At 41.9% G+C, this 23,780-nt stretch overlaps 1 protein-coding gene across 4 annotated transcripts in view; it reads right to left on the bottom strand.

Annotated features, from left to right (window-relative positions):
- prr16 (proline rich 16) overlaps window positions 1–23,780 on the bottom strand; it is a 235,125-nt gene that overhangs the window by 105,800 nt on the left and 105,545 nt on the right. For all 4 annotated transcript variants that reach the window (XM_033017494.1, XM_033017495.1, XM_033017496.1 and 1 more), the window contains one exon: window positions 5,203–6,043. In XM_033017494.1, the coding sequence (XP_032873385.1) occupies window positions 5,324–5,992 (669 nt within the window). In that variant the 5' untranslated portion in view covers window positions 5,993–6,043 and the 3' untranslated portion in view covers window positions 5,203–5,323. The remainder of the gene's footprint in view (window positions 1–5,202; window positions 6,044–23,780) is intronic.

The following is a 23,780-nucleotide window of genomic DNA, read 5'->3' as shown; positions in this document are numbered from 1 at the left end:
CTGTTTTTTGAGTTTTCAGAAATTGTGATGGTTTGGCTCCTGGCTCAGCAGCCGATGTTTCCCACACTTTCTTGAAACTCACGAGAGGCTCAGTTCCCATGTTCCTTTCTAATTCACTGGAGTACTGGTTCCTACACGCCCTTGAAACTCATTGGAGCCCCAGTTCCACAAATTGTACTGGGGCCATAGTTCCAAAGTTTCTCTAGAACCTATCGAATCTCTTTAATTGAATTTATTGCGAAGATTTCCTTTGATCTTACCATACACACTGGAACATAACTATAATGCTATGTAGCATTATACACAAGTGGATTACCATTCCAGTACCAACCTGTCTGTCGTCACCTTTTTTTTCCCACTGACAGAGTGGCCCCACATGGCTCCTTCTGATCTTTTTTTTACCATTGTCTCTCTCCACCTATTATCCACCTAGCTCTATCTCCTAACTCCACCCTTACCACTCCTCCATCTGCCCATTTTCCTTTATCCCTGCCCAGTCAATAGACAATAAGTGCAGGAGTAGGCCATTCGGCCCTTTGAGACAGCACCGCTAGTCACTGTGATCATGGCTGATCATCCCCAATCAGTACCCCGTTCCTGCCTTCTCCCCATATCCCCTGACTCCGCTATCATTAAGAGCCCCATCTATCTCTCTCTTGAACGTATCCAGAGAACTGGCCTCCATCGCCCTCTGAGGCAGAGAATTCCACAGTCTCACAACTCTCTGTGAGAAAAAGTGTTTCCTCTTCTCCGTTCTAAATGGCTTACTCCTTATTCTTAAACTGTGGCCCCTGGTTCTGGGCTCCCCCAACATCGGGAACATATTTCCTGCCTCTAGCATGTCCAAACCCTTAATAATCTTATATGTTTCAATAAGATATCCTCTCATCCTTCTAAACTCCAGAGTATACAAGCCCAGCCGCTCCATTCTCTCAGCATATGACAGTCCCGCCATCCCGGGAATTAACCTTGTAAACCTATGCTGCACTCCCTCAATAGCAAAAATGTCCCCAGCACCGGAGTACTTCCCCTTTTGCCAACTTGACACCATTTAGATGGTAATCTGCCTTCCTGTTTTTGCTACCAAAGTGGATAACCTCACATTTATCAACATTAAACTGCTTCTGCCATGCATCTGCCCACTCCCCCAACCTATCCAAGTCACCATGCATTCTCATAGCATCATCCTCACAGTTCACACTGCCACCCAGCTTTGTGTCATCTGCAAATTTGCTAATGTTACATTGAATCCCTTCATCCAAATCATTGAAATATATTGTAAATAGCTGCGGTCCCAGCACCGTGCCTTGCGGTACCACACTAGTCACTGCCTGCCATTCTGAAAGGGATCGGTTAATCCCTACTCTTTGTTTCCTGTCTGCCAACCACTTCTCTATCCATGTCAGCACACTACCCCAATACCATATGCCCTAATTTTGCCCACTATTCTCCTATGTGGGACCTTATCAAATGCTTTCTGAAAGTCCAGGTACACTACATCCACTGGCTCTCCCTTGTCCATTTTCCTAGTTACATCTTCAAAAAATTCCAGAAGTTTAGTCAAGCATGATTTCCCCTTCGTAAATCCATGCTGACTTGCACCGATCCTGTTACTTCTATCCAAATGTGCTGCTATCTCATCTTTTATAATTGACTCCAGCATCTTCCCCACCACCAATGTCAGGCTAACTGGTCTATAATTCCCTGTTTTCTCTCTCCCGCCTTTCTTAAAAAGTGGGATAACATTAGCTACCCTCCAATCCACTGGAACTGATCCTGAGTCTATAGAACATTGGAAAATTATCACCAATGCAGCCACAATTTCTAGAGCCACTTCCTTAAGTACCCTGGGGATTTATCAGCCTTCAGTCCCATCAGTCTACCCAACACCATTTGGTGCCAAATGTGGATTTCCTTCAGTTCCTCCGTCACCCCAGATCCTCTGGCCACTAGTATATCAGGAAGATTGTTTGTGACCTCCTTAGTGAAGACAGATCCAAAGTACCTGTTCAACTCCTCTGCCATTTCTTTGTTCCGCATAATAAATTCACCTTTTTTGGTCTTCAAGGGTCCAAATTTGGTCTTAATTAATTTTTTCCTCTTTTACTATCCTCCTTTAATATTCTTGGCTAGCTTACCTTCGTACCTCATATTTTCTCCCCGTATGGCCTTTTTAGTTATCTTTTGTTGCTCTTTAAACATTACCCAATCATCTTGCTTTCCGCTCATCTTTGTTACATTGTAGCTCTTCTCTTTTATTTTTATACTGTCCCTGACGTCCTTTGTCAGCCACAGTCGTCCCTTACTCCCCTTGGAGAGTCCACCAATCGCCTGTTTACCCCTGCCTCCGCACTCCCCCTCTGCTCTTCATACCAGTTATCCTTCCTCTTCACTCTCATTCCAGATGTAATGTTTCAACTTGAAATGCCAACAATGTCACCAAAGCCCTGAGCAGGCCAGATATCAAAGTTTTACAGGTTCCAAGCTTAATCTATTTGCTATAGTTTTGGTCCTTTAAACTTCTCTCTCATGAAATTGTCAAATCAAAATATAATTTAAGCGTCAACTAGCAAGGAGCATAAAAACAGACTATCAGAGTTCTTTTAAATGTGGGTTCCTTGCCAGAGACTGGAAATTTATAACAAAAGAGGGTTATGCCCGCTTCGTCAAAGTTTCAGATCCCAGACTCACTACAATAGGATTTTAGGAAACGCCAGAGGAAATAAACAGATACTACGTGCCTGCCCTCACAGAAGATGACACAAACAAAATATCACAGAAATACTTGTGTCATTGATGAGGTACAATAGATTAGTATTAGCAGAGAAATACTGCTAAGGAAGTTTAAAAGCCTGAAAATTAATGATTTCTAAGGAACGTGATTTTTATTTCAGGCTGTTAACATAACTATGGCAATGGAATCAATGGCTGCTCACATTATCTCTTTCCACAATTTTATAAATTCCAAAATGTTTCCTGTTGATAGGGGGGGGGGGTAAGAGAAGTCACCTGGTTATTTCAGAAAGGAGCAGGAGGGAAAGTAAGGCACGGCTGAACTTCTGGTCTGATATCAATAATTGGGAAAAGGCTGGAATTCATAAAGGTGACATGAAGACTTAGAAAATGGTAATATGATTGAACAGAGTTAGGATGAAAGAGAAATCAGGTTCGACTGAGCCACACGAGTACTTAGAGTTCTTTGAGCTCTAGTGGGGAAATTGACAGGTGAATCAATTAGTTTAGTGCTATTTGGATTTGCAGCAGGAAGAACGCTGATGAACAAGATCAAAACAAGAAAATGTATTAGTGCGGTTAATAAATGAAATAGAGTAAAAATAAATAGGGGCTTCTTGGTTGACAAGCTCTGACCAGCAATTTACTGGAGTGATCAGTGATTGGGCCCCATTAATATACAACTTATATCGATGATGACTAAGGGATCAAAAACTGTGTAAGAATGTGGGGATGATGGGGATGCAAAGGTGCTTCAACATGGGATGGACAACAAGCCAAGTGTGAGAGGAACAAAATGACAAATGGGGTATAAAGTGGAAAATTAGGTTATCAGTTCAGTGGAAGAGAAATGTAATGTTCAAATAGGACCTGGAAGACCTTGTCTTCCAGGTCCAAAAGCAGCTGTAGCCGAGAATTAAGAAGGCAAACTGTATGTTGGCCTTTATTGCAAAGGGATTTGAGCACAAAGGTAAGGATAATTTACTGCGATTCTAGAAGGTCTTGGTGAAACCACACCTGGAGTATCGTCAAGAATTTTAGTCTCTTTAATCAAAGGTGGATGTACTTGATAAGGAAGAAACGCGGTGAAGTTTCACCAGTTGTTTCAGGGAAACAAGATTTTCTGTTTTATGAGGAGAGAACGAATATGCCAAATCTTTGTGATCAAGCGAAAAGCAGCCAATATAATCAAAGACTTCCCACACTGGTCATTCTTTCTTCTCCCTTCTCCTATCTGGCAGAAGGTACACACATTTGAAAGCCGCACATCACCAGGTTTCAGAACAGCTTCTTCCCCTCTTATTATTTGGCTTCTCAATGGTCCTTCCATTAGCTCGGGGACTGTCCAATTCACCTCCACTCACGGCAGGCATTGGACTTTATTTTGGGCGTGTTGTGCCTCAATGCTGAGAACTTATTTGTAAAATATTGCACCAGAATAAAAAACAGGTGCAAACTAAATAGAAATTAATGCTATTTGTTGGTCTTGATCTAGATCTATAATTGGTTAAAGATTTGTGCAGATAACATCTGTTGAAATCATGTGATTTCCAAAATAATATTGCATTGAGTTGAGAGATTGCATATAGTTTTACCATGATTTCTCCACAGCAACTGTCTCCTAAATTGTAAAAGATGGGTTTATCCTATTTTTATACTTTTCATCTGCTAACTATATAAATAAAAAAACATTTTATGCATATTTATACCACAGAAAGTGATTCTTTCTCACGAAAAACTGCAAGATAGCCAAACCAAGCATGGTATAAATTGTAAAAAATGGAAAACTGAACATTGTGCTTAAACAAAAAAACATTCAAAACCCATTTATTTCTCTTTGAAATACTGCCCTCGCTAAAACTGGTTCCAGAAGAATATTTGCAGTTTTTTTCCTTTATTAACACAATCTAAGATTAGTATAACTACAAACAGAATAATTTAGATGTAATGTAACAATGTAATGCATCTTACAATATGGATTAATTAAATCTCATTGGATGCAGGATAATAATTCAACCTCTATTATATGTAGTAAACGCAGTGTGATAGTGGAATTGGATTCTACATTTTAAATTTGGTTTTATTCACTTCAGTGGGTCTAAATTTAAAAAGTAGATAGCAAGTGCATTGCTATTTTAATGCCGTCTCCAAATTGTAATGATCTCTAACTTGGTACACTTCATTTTAGTGAATACATTTGTGTCTGTCAGAACCTGATAAACCATGCATAACCTGATGAACCTTAACCAAGAACTGTAATGAGAATAAGTTTAGATTTCAAAAAGATTTAATTATGTTTAGGATAACATAACCATAACATAATCTTCTATCCCAAACAGTGCACTAACTTCAAGACCATGTTTATAGTTGTAACCCGGCTAATGTATAACACTATGAAGAATATGCCAATCAATTTCCACACAGTGGCACAAACAATGAAAATGTTTTAAAAAGAGTAAATACACTTACCATGATTTGTTCTCGGATATTTCTCTGGAGAACACTGGGTACATGTGTTTTGGCTCTTTATTGCTTGGTTAGAAAGTGCTTAATTCATTTGGGTACAAAAAAAGTTTCCAAGATCGTTGCATCAAACTGTTGTGGTTGTTGACTTCCTCAGAATAGTCTTTTGAGGCTTTGGAGCAATTGGCGGAGGTGTGATTTTAGCTTTTGCATTTGAGAAATTAGTACTAAAGTTAACGCGCGATCCTCCATTTTCGAGGGGAGGGCACTGGTGAGGTGGTTTTCCTTTTGCGTTGCTCAAATCACCGTGCAAATGCACATCCATGTTTCTCATGTCATACCGAACATCACAATCCGGACAGTAGCCATGGTACTGAACTTCCTCATTAAATCGAACTCTTTCCCGCGTGACTTGTTGATATTTGTTTTTATCGACTCTGGGCACTGGCGGCTGTTTATGCAATTTTCCTGGATTGCTACCAGGGAGACAGCATACATCTCCATTTGGCATTTTGTCTGTCTTACACAATACTGCTCCATTTCGAAGCAAGGCCCCGTTGGTCCTCAGAGGGTTAGCGCAGTGAGGGGGTTTGCAAGGATCCTCGTATCGGATTGGTGTTAATCGTGGAGGCGGAGGTGGGGGATTGGTCTTCTTTAGCACCGTTAGGATTGCTGATGAAGTCACTGTTGTCTTACAAATTGTTCTAACTGAGTGCACTTTGACCTTATCGAGGCTTGAGGCAGTTGTATTACTTGAGGTGCTATTTATAGTGTCAGTCTTGGAGCTGTCAGTCATTTCCTCCTCCAGCTGGAGGTCACAGGTAAGATGGTCTATTTGGTCAACTACCTGCACATAATGGGAAACAACAGAGAGAATGTTATGCACATGAAAGCTTGGAAACCCACAGACAAAGGAAGTGGACCATCAATCATCATCTTATATGCAGCACGTAAGCATATTCCCTCTAGTCTGCCCAAAGCAATGCTGTGATCTTTAAAGCTATTTATCATCCTGATCTTAAATCCTACAACTCCCTATGCTGTATCCACCTCATGAAACTTTTTTTTTTATAAGTCATCAATATTACTGTTTAAAATGACTTGTTCACAACCATTCAGCTGGAATGCATATTTTTACAGAACCAAGGTAGAAATCACTTACTTTAATGTCTTGAAATCTTATAGTATTTATATACAGCAAAAAAAATCTGAACAAGGAACACTGATCAAAATAAAGTGTAAGTGCACATTAATTGCACACTTCAAGCTTCTGATTTCCATATAGAAGCTAGTGCTACTTTACATGCAAATCCTTTTTGCATGAATCCTTTTCAGCTCAACCAGATGAGCAAAACATTACTTCATGCACCTGAATACAAAATATAAGCATCAAAAGCTGGGGAGAAGGCAGGAGAATGGGGGTAGTAGGGAGAGATAGATCAGCCATGATTGAATGGTGGAGTAGACTTGATGGGCCGAGTGGCCTAATTCTATTCCTATCACTTATGATCTCACTTATGAAAAACTATGATGACATCTACTAAACTTGAGATGTTTTTATGGCTATGTTCATTTTAATATGGGATAGTTGTAAATTAACGAAAGGGGCCTGAGCAATGATAGTCTGCATAAGGAGCAATGGGTCCTGACCCCGGACAATTATCTGGCTGGTAGCCATTGGTATACCACAGGCTTCAGTTGTTCCATGTCCACATTTTTAAAAATGCACATTAAGTTCAAGGAACAATATCAACTCACACAAGTTTAACAGGATCTTACAACAGTAGAATACAGAATTTAATACAGGAAATTGAACATTATGATATACAGTAGCAGGAATGTTAATGTGGATATGTGCTAAATAGGATTGTTTTCAAGGCATCAGATTTGTAGAAAGGTCATGGGGTTTTAAGTGAGAGAGATTGGTCTTTGATAGATAGCAGTAAGCTACATATTTTCATTCTCCTCCACATATTCAGTTTCATTCTTTGGTCTGTTTGAACTCAATGAAACTGACTGCAGAGATTAAAAACAATAGAAAGATTTTAAAACTTTGATAGGCCTCGAAACGACATGTGAAAGTTTGCATGAGATTTCTGACTCCTTTTTCAAAATGAACATCAAGTTACTGGAGGAGGCATATAAATTAATAGAGAACAGATTGCCAACATCAGTTGCTTCTGCTCACAAAAACAGACATAACAATGCATTTCAACACGTTAGATTATATGAGAAAATTCTGAAAATAATGACAACCAAAGAAATTGGGAAATGCAAGCTTTTCATCCTGCAACTCTCAGAAAAATCTGTCACCTGCTTTTGGAGGCAACCCTGCCAGAAAGTTCCTCAAAGCTGGACAATTAACCTCAGCTGAGAAACTGGAGGTCAGTACACAAGTTATCCTTTGGAATTTAAGAAAGCCAGATTTAGTTCAGATTGCAGAATTGATTGCCAAATTGTCTTGTCACTTTTGGTAACATTCCCATTTCTGACTGTTAGTGACTATCTGCTGAAACTCTTAAATGTTGCAATTGGGCACTTTTCTTGTAATACATTGAAACTACTTTCATAAAATTGTGTAAAAATACAATTATTTCAACTGACTGCCTTGCACTCAAAAATTATTTATATTCTGCATAGAACATTAACTTTAAATCCCACTCATTTGACTCAAACCAAAGCAACACAAAGATAGACACAAAATGCTGGAGTAACTCAGTAGGACACGCAGCATCTCTGGAGAGAAGGTTTGGGTGACTTTTCGGATCTTCAGACTGATGTCAGGGGTGTGGGCGGTACAGAGATAAAATGTAGTCGGAGACAGTAAGACTGGTCGGAGAACTGGAAAGGGGAGGGGATGGAGAGAGAGGGAAAGCAAGGGCTACTTGAAGTTAGAGAAGTCAATGTTCATACCGCTGGGGTGTAAATTTCCCAAGCGAAATATGAGGTGCTGTTCCTTCAATTTGCGCTGGGCCTCACTCTGAGAAATGGAGGAGCTCCAGGACAGAAAGGACAGTGTGGGAATGGGAGTGGGAAAGAGTTGAGCAACCGGGAGATCAGGTAGATGTAGGCGGACTGAGTGGAGGTGTTCAGCGAAAAGATCGCTGAGCATGTGCTTCGTCTTGCCGATATACAGGAGTCCAAACCTGGAACAGTTGATACAGTAGATGAGGTTGGAGGAGGTGCAAGTGAACCTCTGCCTCACCTGAAATCACTGTTGGGGTCCTTGGACGGAGTCGAGGGGGGAGGTAGAGGGACAGGTGTTGCATCTCCTGCGGTTGCAGGGGAAAGTACCTGGGGAGGGGGTGGTTTGGATGGGAAGGGACGAGTTGACCAGGGAGTTGAGGAGGGAATGGTCTCTGCGGAAAGCAGGAAGGGGTGTTTCCTTCCAGCATTTTGTTTCTTCTCTAAATTAGCTTGCTTATGTTCCATTGTCATTTGACAACCCCCTTTCCAAAAGCCAATGATTTCCTCTTACCTACAAAAGCTAATATTTTCCTCTTACTTTTGAACATAACCACCTACAACAAAAATAGTTTTTATTTCCTGGTGAAGCAATTGTTTCCTTTGATCCACCCCAGTTCAGTGCATTTGAAAGTGCCTAATAATGTGGGAACAGTAGAGTCCTCACAGATGGGGAGAGCAATAGACCTTAGAGCAGGTGGTTGAGTAGTTTGTGAGGTGTTGTACTTTTTTTCATGCTTACACAATGCCTCTGCCGCAATTCTCAAACCCTAATGCCCAGTTTCTATCACGAGAGATCAAGGGCCAAACATTCAAAGGGACAGGTGTTGCATCTCCTGCGGTTGCAGGGGAAAGTACCTGGGGAGAGGGTGGTTTGGGTTGGAAAGGATGAGTTGACCCGGGAGTTGCGGAGGGAAAGGGGTGGAGATGGGAAGATGGTAGTAGTGGGATCCCATTGGAGGTGGTGAAAATGTCGGAGGATTATGTGCTGTATGCGATGGCTGATGGGGTGGAAGGTGAGGACAAGGAGACTGTCCTTGTTACGAATGGGGGAGGTGGAGCAAGAGAGGAGCTGCGGGATATCGATGAGACCTTAGTGAGAGCCTCTTCTATGATGGAAGAGGGGAACCACTTTTCCCTAAAGAATGAGGACATCTCCGATTACCTGGTATGGAACACCTCATCTCGGGTGCAGATGCTGCATACACAGAGGAATTGGGAGTAAGGGATAGAATCTTTAGGGGAAGCAGGGTGGGAAGAAGTGTAGTCTAGATAGCTATGGGAGTTAGTGGGTTTGTAATAGATGTCAGTCGATAGTCTGTCTCCTGTGATGGAGACGGTGAGATCTAGAAACGGTAGGGAGATGTCGGAGATGGTCCAAGTGAACTTGAGTGCAGGATGGAATTAGTCGTGAAGTTGATGAAGTCAGTGAGTTCTGCATAGGTGCAGGAGGTAGCACTGATGCAGTCATCAATGGAGCAGAGTTAGAGTTAGGGGATAGGGCCAGTGTACGCCTGAAACAGTGATTGTTCGACGTACCCTACAACGAGGCAGGCATAGCTGGGGCCCATGCGAGGGCCCATAGCTACGCTTTGGATTTGGAGGAAGTGGGATGAGTTTCGAAGGACAATTTGTTTAGGGACATATAAGCAACACAAAGACATAATGTTTCATTTGCGAAAGAACTGGTACAATTTCTGTAAGGTTAAGAAAATGCAGTTCTTTGAATTGATGATGTCCTTGAACATCAGCTGTTACATATGTAGTTGAACACTCAACCAAACACAGCTTTAAACCACAGTATAAAGCTGATTGCATCATTAGTCAATGTATGTGAAAAGTTAATGTGATAAGGTAATAATTTGTCAAAACCCTAAGCCAGTCATAATAATTAACAAGAACAGATAACGCTGACATTGCTTAGCAGGCCTAGTAGTAGTTGTGAGGAGAGAAAAATAGAGCATCTTTGATTAAATACTTTCTGATAAAATACCATCAACCTGAACCATATTTTTTTTCCTCTCTCTCTACAGTTGGTCCTTGAACAAGCATTTCCTATTTTTATTTCATGTTTTTAAATTCTCCTTTTTGAAAATTAATGGTGATCATACAGCATGAAACAGTTTTGAACTGGAGGGGGACCACTCAGCCCTCTAGCCTATTCTGTCATAGCTTATTATTAAATAAAGAATACATTGGAGTAAATTGGAATAAAAATGGACCAGATAACCTGTTAGAATTACGTTTCTATGATTTACAGTTAATGCTAATGATTGACAGTTAATGACCTCCATGACAGTACAGTACTGCTAATTGATTTGGGCGCCTTTAGTTTCTGATCATTGCAATTTACCTCAGATGACCCCATAAACCCAGTGCAATAGACAATGTTTTTCAGTTCAATCATAATTTCAACAGAGGAGAGCTGATGGAAAAAAAATGAATATCCGCAGAAAAAAAGCAGCATGGAGAATCACAGGTAACCTCTTTCTGAGAAGAAAGCCTGAGCAATTTCAATAAACAGAATTCCCATTTCTCTCTTGCACCACAGTTGCTATCTGATCTCCCACCTGACACAGATTCTCTCAGGGCTTGCTTGAATAAGACGATAAAAGAGAGCACTAAATAGACATTCCAATATTTTCATTCAACAACAAAAAACTATTAAGTTGTGCAGTCCTATGGTATATTTTCCATTTACCTTGACTAGTGCCTTCAAAGCACTGCCGTTTTCTTTATATAGTGTTCCTACAGTGGATGCAAATGACTATCAATGGCTCCACATCACTGCTACTTTATAGTAGAGGAAGATCTCATACAGCTTTGTGATTAGAAGGCACAGCTTTATTTATACATCCTCCCAGACTGACCGATGGGCAGTAGCAAAGGCACTGAAGAGGTAAGGCTTGAATGCACCGATATCACCAGCCTGAGAGCCTCTGCTTCTCCCCCAGAACAATGACTCAGAAATCCTAATGAACTGTTGAAATCAGATTACTGAGGAAGTAGCACGACAAAACCAAAGCCATCACCTCAGAAATTGGAGCTGCTTCAGCAGCACCTAGGTACATACTTTTTCCAATGTGGTTCTGCTGTATGCTGATGCATTGGCCTATAGTCACTGCACTAAAGTTGACCATTTTTGTGCTAGAAAGAATTAAATACTGGTTCTGTTAAAACACCTGTTCAAAATCTGAAGAGAGGAGTTATTTTCCATGATACAGTCATGCAGCATGGAATTAGGTTTTTCAACCCACTTCATATTGACCAAGTTACACTATTTAAACTCAACCCATTTGCCTGGGCTTAGCCCATATTCCTCCAGACCCTTCCTATCCATATACCTGTCTATGTGCTTTTTAAATGCTATTATAATACCTGCCTCAACTACCTCATCTGGCAGCTTGTTCCATATACTCCCCACCCTCTGTGAAAATGTTTTCCCTCAGGTTCATATTAAATCTTTCCACTCTTATCTTAAACCCATGTCTTCTGGTTATTGATTCCCCTACACTAGGTAGAAGACTGTGTATTCGCCCTTTCAGTTGCCATCATAATTTCGTACTCCTCTATAAGGCAATTTCTTAGCCTCCTGCACTCCAAGGAGGAGAGTCCTAGCTTGTCCAATCTCCCCCTATAGCTCAGGCCCTTGAGTCCTGGCAACAAACTCAAAAATCTTCTCTGCACTCTTTCCAGCTTAATGACCTCCTACCTTTGGCACTTCCTGTCCATAGTAGGGTGACACTTCCTGTAGCATGGTGATGTTGAAGCTTAACTCCTTGGTGCTCCTTGACATTTTGCTTATGGTTTCCAGCAGGCCTGCTTATGCGTCATTCATTTCATTGTTAATACCATTCAGCCTTTTTATGCAGGTTCCCACATTACAGTTCATATCCAAAGGCACTGCAGCAGAATCCTCACAACTTTGCTCTACAAGTTGATGGCACAGAGTGGCATTCTCTGCTTCTCCAGGTTATGGGCCACTCACACGAGAGACTTAACCTGTGGAGATCTCGCTCTGCAGTTCATGAAGTGTCAGCTGAATGCCAGCTAGTGGCAGCAAGTGCCAGGTCAAATCTCAAGGATCCTTCTTCATCACAGTCACACTGCTTAGCCATCATCACATAGCTTTGCTGTTAGATTTGACTATCTGAAAGAAATGCAAGCGTAGCATTGCAGCAATTTAGGGGTGTATATTTATCTGAAGCTTATACTTCAGAAAGAAAATGTGGGATACAAGGAGAATTAGATATAAGGAAACCATCCGGGGACTTATTAGCCAATGCCATTGTGAATGAAGCTTTAATAGACTGCAGCGTTTGATTTCAGGGTGATAATCCATTGGAGCTCATATTTTGCAGCTACCATTGCTGATTCCACATTTATCCACGAAACATTCGTGGATAAATGTAGTGACAATTTCCATCAAAATCTCTACCATACACACAGAATCCATAATATATTTTCCTTTCTGATATTCTCTCCTCCCCTCCAGAGGACGATGAATCATCCACCCTCCAGAGTTTGAAATAAGTGGCCCTTCTCGTCATTACAAGTGACCCAATGTTTTGCTCTCAGCAAAACTTCACACGAGATAGAGGATGGCAATTTGGAGCCATGGTTCTGTTTATTTTCTTTACTTCAGGGAAACTCAAGATCAAGAGATTCAATTTAATTGTCACATGTACCAATTAAGGTACAGTGAAATTTGAATTACCATACAGCCATACTAAGTAAAAAGGAAAAATACAGACAGCACATAAAATAAAGTTTAACATAAACATCCGCCACAGTGGAATCAACATTTCTCACTGTGATGGAAGGCAATAAAGTTCACTCTTCCTCCTTTGTTCAGCCGTGATCGGGGCTTTTGAGCGGAGCCGTTGCCGACAGTCCGCTGTTCAAGCCTTCTCGTCGGGATGATTGAAACTCCAGCTTCGGGATGGATCAGTACACCCCGGCATGGAGCTCCCGAGTCGGCCACTTCTTACCAGAGACCGCTGCTTCACGGTGTTAAAGTCCACCGGCCTCCGCGGTCGGAGCTCCAACACTGGCGATCCTCGGCAAAAGATCGCAGGCTCTGCAGTGGTATATCTGCGCCGCACCCGCGGCTTGAAGCTCTGGGTCGGTCTCCAGGAAATGCCACACCACTCCACTTTGTAGGCCGCAGGGGGGGACGGAGATGCGACACCGAGAAAAATCACATCTCCGTTGAGGTAAGTGACTGGAAAACGTTTCCCCCGATTCCCCCCCGCCCACCCCCCCGCCCCCCATTATAAAACATTCCAAGAGACATTAAAACAAACATTCAAGACAGACTTAAAATACTAAAAACAGAGAAGGGGCAAGACAGCCTGCTGGCGAGGCGGCCATTACGGGTGCCACCCAGTGGGGCCATTTGTAGCAAACCTCACCCCTGGCCAATGTCTCTCAAGCTTTCATAACCAAAAGTACAATTTTATACAAGACAGCACCTCGGCCATATGATCCGCTGAGGCTCGTAAAATCATTTAAGTGCCATTGCCATGTAAAAATCATTGCCATGTAGAGGTGATGACAGTAATGTCGCAATAACTGTCACATTTTTGTTATCCAATGGCTTAGATATTGTTTCATGTCAAGAACTGCGTGTTCAACCAATAATACATGGGGGATATTGATGTGGGTCCCTCCCATATTGTTATTGTATTGATGGGGTCTCTGCCAAGTGTTATTTTCAGTGGACCGGAGTATGCAAGTAAACATAATATGTTTTACTCACTGGCTGTGGCCCATAGTGAAGTGGTGTGTGGTAGAGGGAGGTTCGAGGGAGGAAGTGTCACAAATGGGACAAGCTGTGATTATGACTGTGTGTGGATGATTTTGTATTTGGAAGGATCAAAATCCGGTGAGGGAGACAAAAGAGCTATTAGCTGCTTGAGCAGGCATGGTGCAGAGATGGGAAATGTGGAGGATGTTAAAGCACTAAGTTAACAACACCCTTCAATAGGGCCTTAGCCCATCGACCTCCGAGGTCTCAGACATGAACATGTGCCTGTTGCCACAATGTATGATTCTATTAGCAGGTAGGTACCTTTAAGTCATGCTTTAGCTGATGCTGTGAAAGCCTGCTTCTGTGCGGTTCCATGTGATTAAGAAAGACCAACGATCACGAAAGAATCTTAAGTGAGCACTGTCCTAATGTGCTGAATGTTATTGAAGCCTATTGCACAAGGCTGTACACTGGGGACTCAGTTACAGTGAAAATATAGGAAACTGTTAGCGTTTGTTGCCATTGCAAAGGCTTTTGCACACTCCCAAGCTTGGCCAACTGTCAAAACAATAAAATGGGATTGCTGCTAAGTTTTATACACATTTCAGAAAGTAACCAAAAGTTAATCAAAATAATTAAAAATGTAAAAATTAGGACCAGTATACTAATATAACTGTTTAATAAATGTTTAATATATCAATATTTAATGTACTTGAAACATTTAATAAAATAAAAAATATATTTATAACAGCTCAAGTTTTTTTTAAATCCATATTTCCTAAAACCATTTCCCCCTCTCATCTTAATTTTACCATTTAACTGAATGGAGTTCCTGAACCTGTGCCAAGTCTATCCTGGCACTGATTCAGGAGGCAAATTCCCACATGCAAGAGCTGGAGAAATTGCAGGAAATTGGCAAACTGCCACAAGGAATCCAAAGGCAGAGAAAAGAAGCTTGGGACTTCTGTGCATGAATATGCCTAAGCAGAAATTGCGAGTTTCCTGACACTTACATTGAGAAATGTTACCAGCTCCACACAGAATTGTAGACATTCGTTTCCTTGGAAAATCTGGTTTATTTACATTGCCCATTCAAATTTATCTTCCCTCTCAGAACATTCCTTGTTTATTAATTATTCCTTTAATTTATTGTTTAAGGAAAAATACTACTATCCTTGCCATACAGTTAACAGTCGGTGTCACTGGTAAATTATTTAGCAAAACCTACCTATGACATCAAGTTTTAGCTCAACAATGTAATGAATGCATGACAATGTTTCAAAATTATTTTGCTTTGAGTTTCAATAGTCCTCTGAAATGTTAAATAGGTTAAGGGCATAGCTTCTCATCACATCATTTGTAAGCTTTTTAATCAATGTCTTTATACCTGTAGGGAGCAATTAGAGAAGCAGAAAGAGAATAGTCAACCTGAATAATTTACTTTGTTCTTTTGCACTATAATTTTTGTAAACATAACCTGACCTCAACTAAGCTTTGGGATATGTGGCTGCTAATATTGGATTTTTGCCAATTAAAATGTATACGACTGCTATAGTACATGATAACATGTATTTAGGCATCGTTCGGGCCTACTGATCAATGTTGACTCAATGTTGTTGAGGGAGTGCAGCGTAGGTTTACAAGGTTAATTCCCGGGATGGCGGGACTGTCATATGCTGAGAGAATGGAGCAGCTGGGCTTGTACACTCTGGAGTTTAGAAGGATGAGAGGGTTTCTCATTGAAATATATAAGATTGTTAAGGGCTTGGACACGCTAGAGGCAGGAAACATGTTCCCGATGTTGGGAGAGTCTAGAACAGGAGCCACAGTTTAAGGATAAGGAGTAAGCCATTTAGAACAGAGACGAGGAAACACTTTTTCTCACAGAGAGTGGTGAGTCTGTGGAATTCTCTGCCTCAGAGGGCAGTGGAGGCAGCTTCTTTGGATGCTTTCAAGAGAGAGCTAAATAGGGCTCTTAAAAATAGCGGAGTCAGGGGATATGGGGAGAAGGCAGTAATGGGGTACTGATTGGGGATGATCAGCCATGATCACATTGAATGGCGGTGCTGGCTCGAGGGGCTGAATGGCCTACTCCTGCACCTCTTGTCTATTGTCTATTGTCTATCGTAACGACTTGTATTTTCCAGTTCATTCTTCACTTCTTTATGTATCCTGACTTTTTAAAAGGAGGCAATCGGCAGGAAAGCAAAAAGTTGAGACATTAACTGATTGTCAGTAATTTGTTCCCCATGTGTAGTTTGCAGCAGAGCCAAAATCTCTCCAACTGATCATATCTTCCTCTGAAAATTATTTGGAATTAAGTAATATTTTGTACAAAACCTATATACTTTTAAAACTGTGTGTGTGTGTGTGTGTGTGTGTGTGTGTGTGTGTGTGTGTGTGTGTGTGTGTGTGTGTGTGTGTGTGTGTGTGTGTGTGATTTTGCGTTTGAAACGTATCTCCTCGAAAACCAGACGTATAAACGCAGAGATTTTTACACTTTCGGCAGAGATTTAACTTATGATTTCAGAAACCCACTCCTCTCTAAATTCGGTCGATTATTTCCCCAAAGTTTGAATGAAGTTGTTCACAAAACTCACTTTTTCAAAAATAACCACCGCTTGCCATCTGCTGACGTCACAATGCCCACATGCCCACCAATCCAGGCCCACCTGCCTCCCTTTCCCCCCCTCTATCTCCTCCCCTCTCTCTCCTCCCATCTCTCGCTCCCCTCCTCCCCCACCCTCCACACCTCACCCACCCACCCTCTCCTCCTCCCCGTCACTCCCCCTCTCCCTCTGTCTCTTGCCCTTCTGTCTCTGCCTCTCTCTCTGTCTCTCCCCATTCTCGCTCTGCCCCACTCTCTACCCCCCCCCCCCTCTCTAGACACGCCTGTGAGTTGGGGGCTATGCGTCAGTGGATAGGGCGGTTATGGGGTAAAAGGAGCAAATCAATAATATTAATATAATATCAAGGGGGATAGTTAGTGTGTGTGTGGGGGTGGTTTGTGTGCGTGACGCCGCATGCCGCCCCACCCCCACCCCCCTCCCACAAACGCACGTTGGGGGAACAGACCCAACGGGTCTGCACTTGGTCTAGTGTTCATTAAAAGTAGCAACAGAAGACATTTGGCCCCATTCCAATGTGTTAATCCTTGTCATAATTAGCTCTCTCTTGTGACTGGTACTCTCATATAATATATCATTCAGGGATCATAAAACTCAAGCATAATGCAATTCTACTGCAAGACCGGAGTACATTAATTTGGGAACTATATGACTGAAACAAATTAAATATTTCAGGATAGAAACTGGTACATGGTAAATCCTTAGAGAACATAACACTCTGAGCATTTCCTCTGCACCTCCACACCACCACCTTGTTGTGTGTATTTTTTCCATAAACAGCAGGTATGATTTGCCATTTCTATGGGAGTAATAAAATTCCCGCTCTCATTAGACTTCTAGAGTTTAGAGAAACAGCGTGGAAACAGGCCCTTCGACCCACCGAGTCTGTGCCGACTAGCTTTCACCCAGTTACACACTAGGGACAATTTACAGTTTTACTGAAGCCAATTATCCTACAAACTTGTAAGTCTTTGCAGTGTGGGAGGAAACCAGGGCACTGTTAGAAAACCTACGTGGTCATAGGGAGAATGTACAAATCCCGTAAAGACAGCACCTGAGGTCAGGATCGAACCCAGGTGGCTGGCGCTGTAAGGCAGAAAGACTACTGCTGTGCCACACGTAATCCCACTCCAAATCCCCTCAGACTTGCATGACTTCTATTCCTGGCAAAGGTAAAGAGGTCAATACTGATTCCTTTAATCAGTTGCGATGAGAGCAGCACTGACAATTCTGGTGGGAACTGAACACTAATTCCCGTCCACCCACAGTAACCTTTTATTTACACGTATTTAATAGGTCTTCATCTACATTTTGTCTTATCTACATCTTTAAATCTATATTCAAAAATTTTGTGAACATTTTCTTTGAGGATGAGAATTCCAAAGAGTATTAACTGAAGGGAAGAAAATTGACTTATACCGCTTAATGGACGATCTCAAGAGGTAACTTTAAAATTTGTAAATGGTGAGGAAAGTCTAAGCTTAAAACTGTGTTTTAAAGTACTTCTGATGTGCCCAAATATTTTTGTATTAAACTAGCTGTATTAAATTAGTTTATTGATATTTAAATTAGCTGTATTGGGAGTTAAAATAAATGCAAGCACGTTAATTCTGTATTAAAATGGTGTCAAGCAGAAAAGCAATGTGTGATAGTCAGATATGTCACAAAATAGGTTTTGTTGTCATATATACCAAGGCATGGTGAAAAACTTTGTTTTGCATGCTATTCAATCAAATCAGATAATACCACACAAAAGTACAATCAAGTCAAACTCAGTTACAATAACTAGAGCAAAGAGCAACTGGATGGAAAACAGCAGGTTTTGTGTTTTATGCCCAATGTTCTTCTTGGTAGTTTTAACAGGTATCCAGTACATTTTTGGAAATGGTCCGCACAGCTGTTGTGATCTACTGTGGTGGAGGAAATTAATGTGGAGGGTGGTGGATGCAGCACCAAACAAGCAGGCTGCTTGTCTCTGGATGGTGGTGAATTCCTGGGTGTCATTGAAGGAAAACTCACCCAGGCAAGTGGAGAGTATGCTATCACACACCATATAGATTATGGAAAAAAGTGTCAATTGGTGTGTCTCTTGCTGATACATTATTTATGCGACTGGTTCAATCAATAGTGATTCCTCGGATATTGATGGTGGAAGGTTCACTTATGGTAAAGTTATTAAATATCAGGGATCGAAGGTTAAACCCTCGCTTGATAGGGATGGTTATGTGACACAAATGTTAACTGCAACTTATCAGCCCAAGCTTTTGAGGAGTTGTGAATAGAATTGAACATGGTGAAATTACTAACAAACATTCTTACATCTGACCCTACAAAGAAGTGTAAACTTTAAATTCAGAAGCAGTGTTCTGTACTGTCAATAGCAATGTGATACCTAGAATATTGTTGATAATTGTTTGATGCTAATTAATGCAAGGCAGGTTTGGACATATTGTGCCTCTTAGAAACATAGAAACATAGAAAATAGGGGCAGGAGTAGGCCATTCGGCCCTTCGAGCCTGTACAGCCATTCAATATGATCATGGCTGATCATCCAACTCAGTATCCTGTACCTGCCTTCTCTCCATACCCCCTGATCCCTTTAGCCACAAGGGCCACATCTAACTCCCTCTTAAATATAGCCAATGAACTGGCCTCAACTACCTTCTGTGGCAGAGAGTTCCAGAGATTCACCACTCTCTGTGTGAAAACTCTTGCACAAGAATATTGTTAAACAAAATGTAACATATGTTTGATCCTGCCAACTGGCCTTTTGCATCTTAATGCTGTTCATTTCAAATGTTTGTAAGATTAATTTGAAGTCTCTGAAACCAGTTACACTCTTAATAATAAATTTTATTTATGGGCGCCTTTCAAGAGTCTCAAGGACACCATGAGACTCTTGTGTTTTCTGAGCTGTTTCCACCAGAAATATAAATGCATTCTAACTGCATAACTATTCATCATCCACCTATTGGGATTTTACATTATTATTTAACATTTGAGTTTAACGAAAAAATATTTTTCATTTTGTAGGCTGGAATCATTATGCAAACCATAACATGCCCATAAAATGTGTGAAACAGTGAATCATCTTTTGCATTGACCATCTTCAAATGCCATAATTTTCACCAGATAAATAAAAAGCTTAATATTCCTTATTAGGACAGGTTTCGATGGTTATGGGCCAAACACATGCAGGTGGCATTAGTGTAGATGGGACATGTTGGTCGATGTGGGCAAGTTGGGACTGTTTCCACACTGTATGACTAAGTTAATATGAAACTGAATTTGAAAGCAGACGCACCTTTGTTAGTTGGATGGCAATCTGAGTGCATCAGATTCCAATAGTTGAAGTAATTCTCAACAAGATGTTTACTCATTTGCAGGATATAGTATTTCATTTCATCTGCATCCTGCAATAACAAGGCTTTTAAAAATTTGCTGCGCCCTTAAAGAACAACATAAATTTCTGTTGGGGCTCGAGTTAAAGAAGGAACCACAGAACTGTTTGTTAACAAGCTTTTACTTGATATGGTATCACCGAGGAAAGTGGCCATTTTTTGCCCACATAGATAAGAATTTTCTAAATAGAGCAAGTGCCGCAGCAGCATTGCAGGAGGAGAATCTCTCTCATCTCAGGGTTACTGTGATAACAAAAGTAAATTTCAAACCAAGGAAAAGAAGGTAAATTTCAAATCAAGGAAAAAAAACCCCGTGAAATTGGAACTTTTTCCATTCAAAAAATCAGATTGAATCACTGAGTCCAAGTTACGCAATCAAAATGATCCTTTCAGCCAACTCACCCATGATGAACAATGTGCCTTCCTGATCTGCTCTCATTTGCCTGCATTTGGCCCATAAACCTCTACATCTTTCCAATCCATGAACCTGTACAATGTCTTTAAAATAATGTACATGCTTCTACCAAATCCTCTGTCATCTCGTACCATATACTCTTTCACCTCCTATCTTAAATCTTCTAGTTTAATACTCTCCTGGGGGAAAAGAGGTCTGTAACCATTCACCTTATAATTTAATAAAACTGTATAGCATCATTATTCAACCTCCTTCATTTCTTGGAGAACAGTCCCAGCCTGTACAGTCTCTCCTTGTAATTCAAGCCCTCCAGTCCTGGCAATATCCTAATGATTTTTTTCATTCCTGCAAAATTCTCTTTAGTTTGATCAAACTTTCTCCAATAGTATGATGACCTGAAATGCAAGATATTCCAATCTCATAGAGCATAGACCAGTACAGCACAGGAACAGGGTCTTCGGCCCACAATGTTTGTGCCAAAAATGATGCCAAGTTAAATTGATTTTGACTACCTATACACGATACATATCCCTCTATTCCCTACGCTTCCATGTGCCGATCTAAAAGCTGCTTAAATGACACTATTGTATCTCCCTCCACCATCAACCCTGATAATGTGTTCCGGGCCCCCCACTAGTCTCTGTGTAGTCTCACCAACGTCTTATACAATGACAACATGACTTGCACTCAATGCCTGTTCTGATGAAGGCAAACATGCCAAATGCCTTCCTCGGCATGCTGTCTACCTGAATTGCCACTTTCAGGGAATTACGTACCTGGTCAACTCTTTAAAAAAATAGTGACCACGCTTTCACAACAAAGGCAGAAACAAAGAACTGCAGATGCAGGTTGATGCACAAAAGGACACAAAGTGCGAAAACTCAGCAGATCAGGCATCATCTCTGAAGAACAGGGATAGGACTGAGAGAGGAGAAAGGAGATAGCTAGTGTAAAGATTAGGAGAGCCGTGAGATAGGGGGCCAATCCATGATTGATGGACTGAGGAGCGGTGGAAGATGATGCTCAGATGGGCCCGTGAGGGGGAGATGGAGGATGGAGTTGGGAGACAGAGGCAAATGGATGATAAGTGGAAGCATACAAAGAGAAAAAAGGGCAGATGGAACAGTGGGGGAGTGGAAGAGACCAGAGGGTGATGAGCATGGACACCAAGCTAACCAGTGCTGGAATTTGATGAGTTAAGATGGTGAGATCGGGAACAATAAAGGGAGAAATGAAGGACAGATGGAATCAAAAGGGGATGGGGATTCAGTGGGTGATATGTGTGTGTACCAGGTGGATTACCATTCCCACACTGACCAGTCAGTCCTCGGCTTTCTCCACTGGCAGTGGCTCCACCTGGCACCATCTGACTTTTTCCCACCATCTCTTGCCATCTATCATCCATCTGCCTCTATCTCCCAACTCCACCCCTATCCCTCCTCTACCTGATTACCTAACTCCATCCGCCCAATATCCTTCATCTCTGCCCAGTTCACTAATTACCTGCTTATCCTTACCTCACTCCTCCCCCTCTGTTCATACCCATTATCTTTCCTCTTCTCTCTCAGTCCAGGAGCAAGCTTTCAAGCCCAAATGTCAACAATTCTTCACCCCGCCCTACACAGATGCTGCATGACCCACTGAATTCCTTTAGCACAGGGGTCTGCAACCTTGTTCTGCATAGGAGCCGGGATGCATGTCTGTGAGCGGATGGCGGGCCACATCTATCACGTGTACACATGGATCCCGCCCCCATCCTGCCCCAGATGGCAGGCATCAAATCACGTGTTCACAGAAGGTAGGCAAAATGCTGGAGAAACTCAGCGGGTGAGGCAGCCTCATGCAATCCTTGCATGTCTCACCCGCTGAGTTTATCCAGCATTTATGTCTACCTTCGATGTTTCCATAATCTGCAGTTCTTTATTAAACATTATCTAAACAAATATTCTTAAATGTTACACTCTTAAACAACTATATTACAATCCTTGGGGTGACCGGCCGCTGCTCGGGGCGCCTGGCGTTCCGGATGATTACAGGAAAAAAAATCCGCCTGCAGGCCAGATGATTTCGGGTTACGGGCCGCATTTGGCCCGGGGGCCGTAGGTTGCCGTTCCCTGCTTTAGCAGATTGTTTTTGCTCAAGATTCCAGCATCCACATTCTCTTGTGTCTCACTGACATTAAGCAGTGAATAAAGGACGTGTTCTTAGTGCAAACATTTTGTGCTAAAAATATTGTCATTATTTTTACTGCTGTTTTATCAGTATCTAGAGAACATGAATTTAGACCTAATTATCAAACAGTAGTACATGGAACAATACAGCACAGGAGCATTGCCTTGCAACCCACAATGTCTGTGCCGGCCATGATGCCAAGACTAACACTCATCTCCCTGCACAAACCATCCCTTCATATCCATATGCCTATCCACGTCTTTTAAATGCCACTTTCCGTATCTGCCTCAACCTCCACCCCAGGCAGCACATTCCAGGCACTCACCACACTCTGTGTAAAAAAAACACACATCTCCTTTAAACTTTGGCCCTCTCATCTTAAAAGCTATGTGCTCTAAGAAGAGTTTAATGGGCCTGTCCCACTTAGGCGATTTTTCAGGTGACTGCTGGCGACTGTCAGAGTGGAACACACACACACATCGCTTCCTTCACCAGCCCGTTATGCAGGCGGGGGGCAGGGCAAGCGGGGGGAGTGCTGTCTGAGTGAAAGTCACACGGTCCAAAGCCAAGGTTACACAGACACACACCGCGATGAACAGGAAGGTTGGCGCTGTAATTAAAACAGCTAAAACACAGTGTACCATAAGTCCTTTAAAAGAGGGGGGGGGGGGGAAGAGGGGGAAGCGGGGGGAGAAGGAGGGGAAAAAGGCGGGGAGACAACTTTTAAGATGGCTGTGAAGATTGGCAGACATTTCGTCGGTTACCCTTGGTTCTGAAAACTACTGCTCACGTTTTTTTCCCCCAATGAGCCAATTAAATTTTCCGGTCAGCACCAGCTACAACCTACGAGAACCTACGCGAACATTCAACCTCCTGGTGACCCACCTACGGCACGTGAATTCTCGCTACTCTCCATGGCGGCTTGATTCTGGTCGCAGCTAATTTTTCAACATGTTGAAAAATTTGCGGTGACCATAATGAGGCCGTAACTAGTTCCCCGAATGCGGGAACTCCTCACGACCATGAAGGCGAGTCCCTGGCAACCACCTGCGAACAAGTGATTTTTTGATCTTTGATTTTGATTCAATTTATTGTCATTGCACTTTTCAGTGCAACGAAATGGTTTAGCCTGCAGTCATAACATAGAATAAATAACAAACACTCAACACAGTTTAAGTCCCAAAGTCATTGTCTCTTCCCTCCTTGCTATCCCTCTGCGCTGAGGCAATCCAAGCCTCCGATGTTGTGACCCC

This window comes from Amblyraja radiata, chromosome 3 (assembly GCF_010909765.2).
Source record: "Amblyraja radiata isolate CabotCenter1 chromosome 3, sAmbRad1.1.pri, whole genome shotgun sequence".
In the NCBI taxonomy this organism is placed as follows: domain Eukaryota; kingdom Metazoa; phylum Chordata; class Chondrichthyes; order Rajiformes; family Rajidae; genus Amblyraja; species Amblyraja radiata.
Note: the sequence above shows the minus strand (reverse complement) of the source record. Positions and strands in the feature narration are given on the sequence as shown.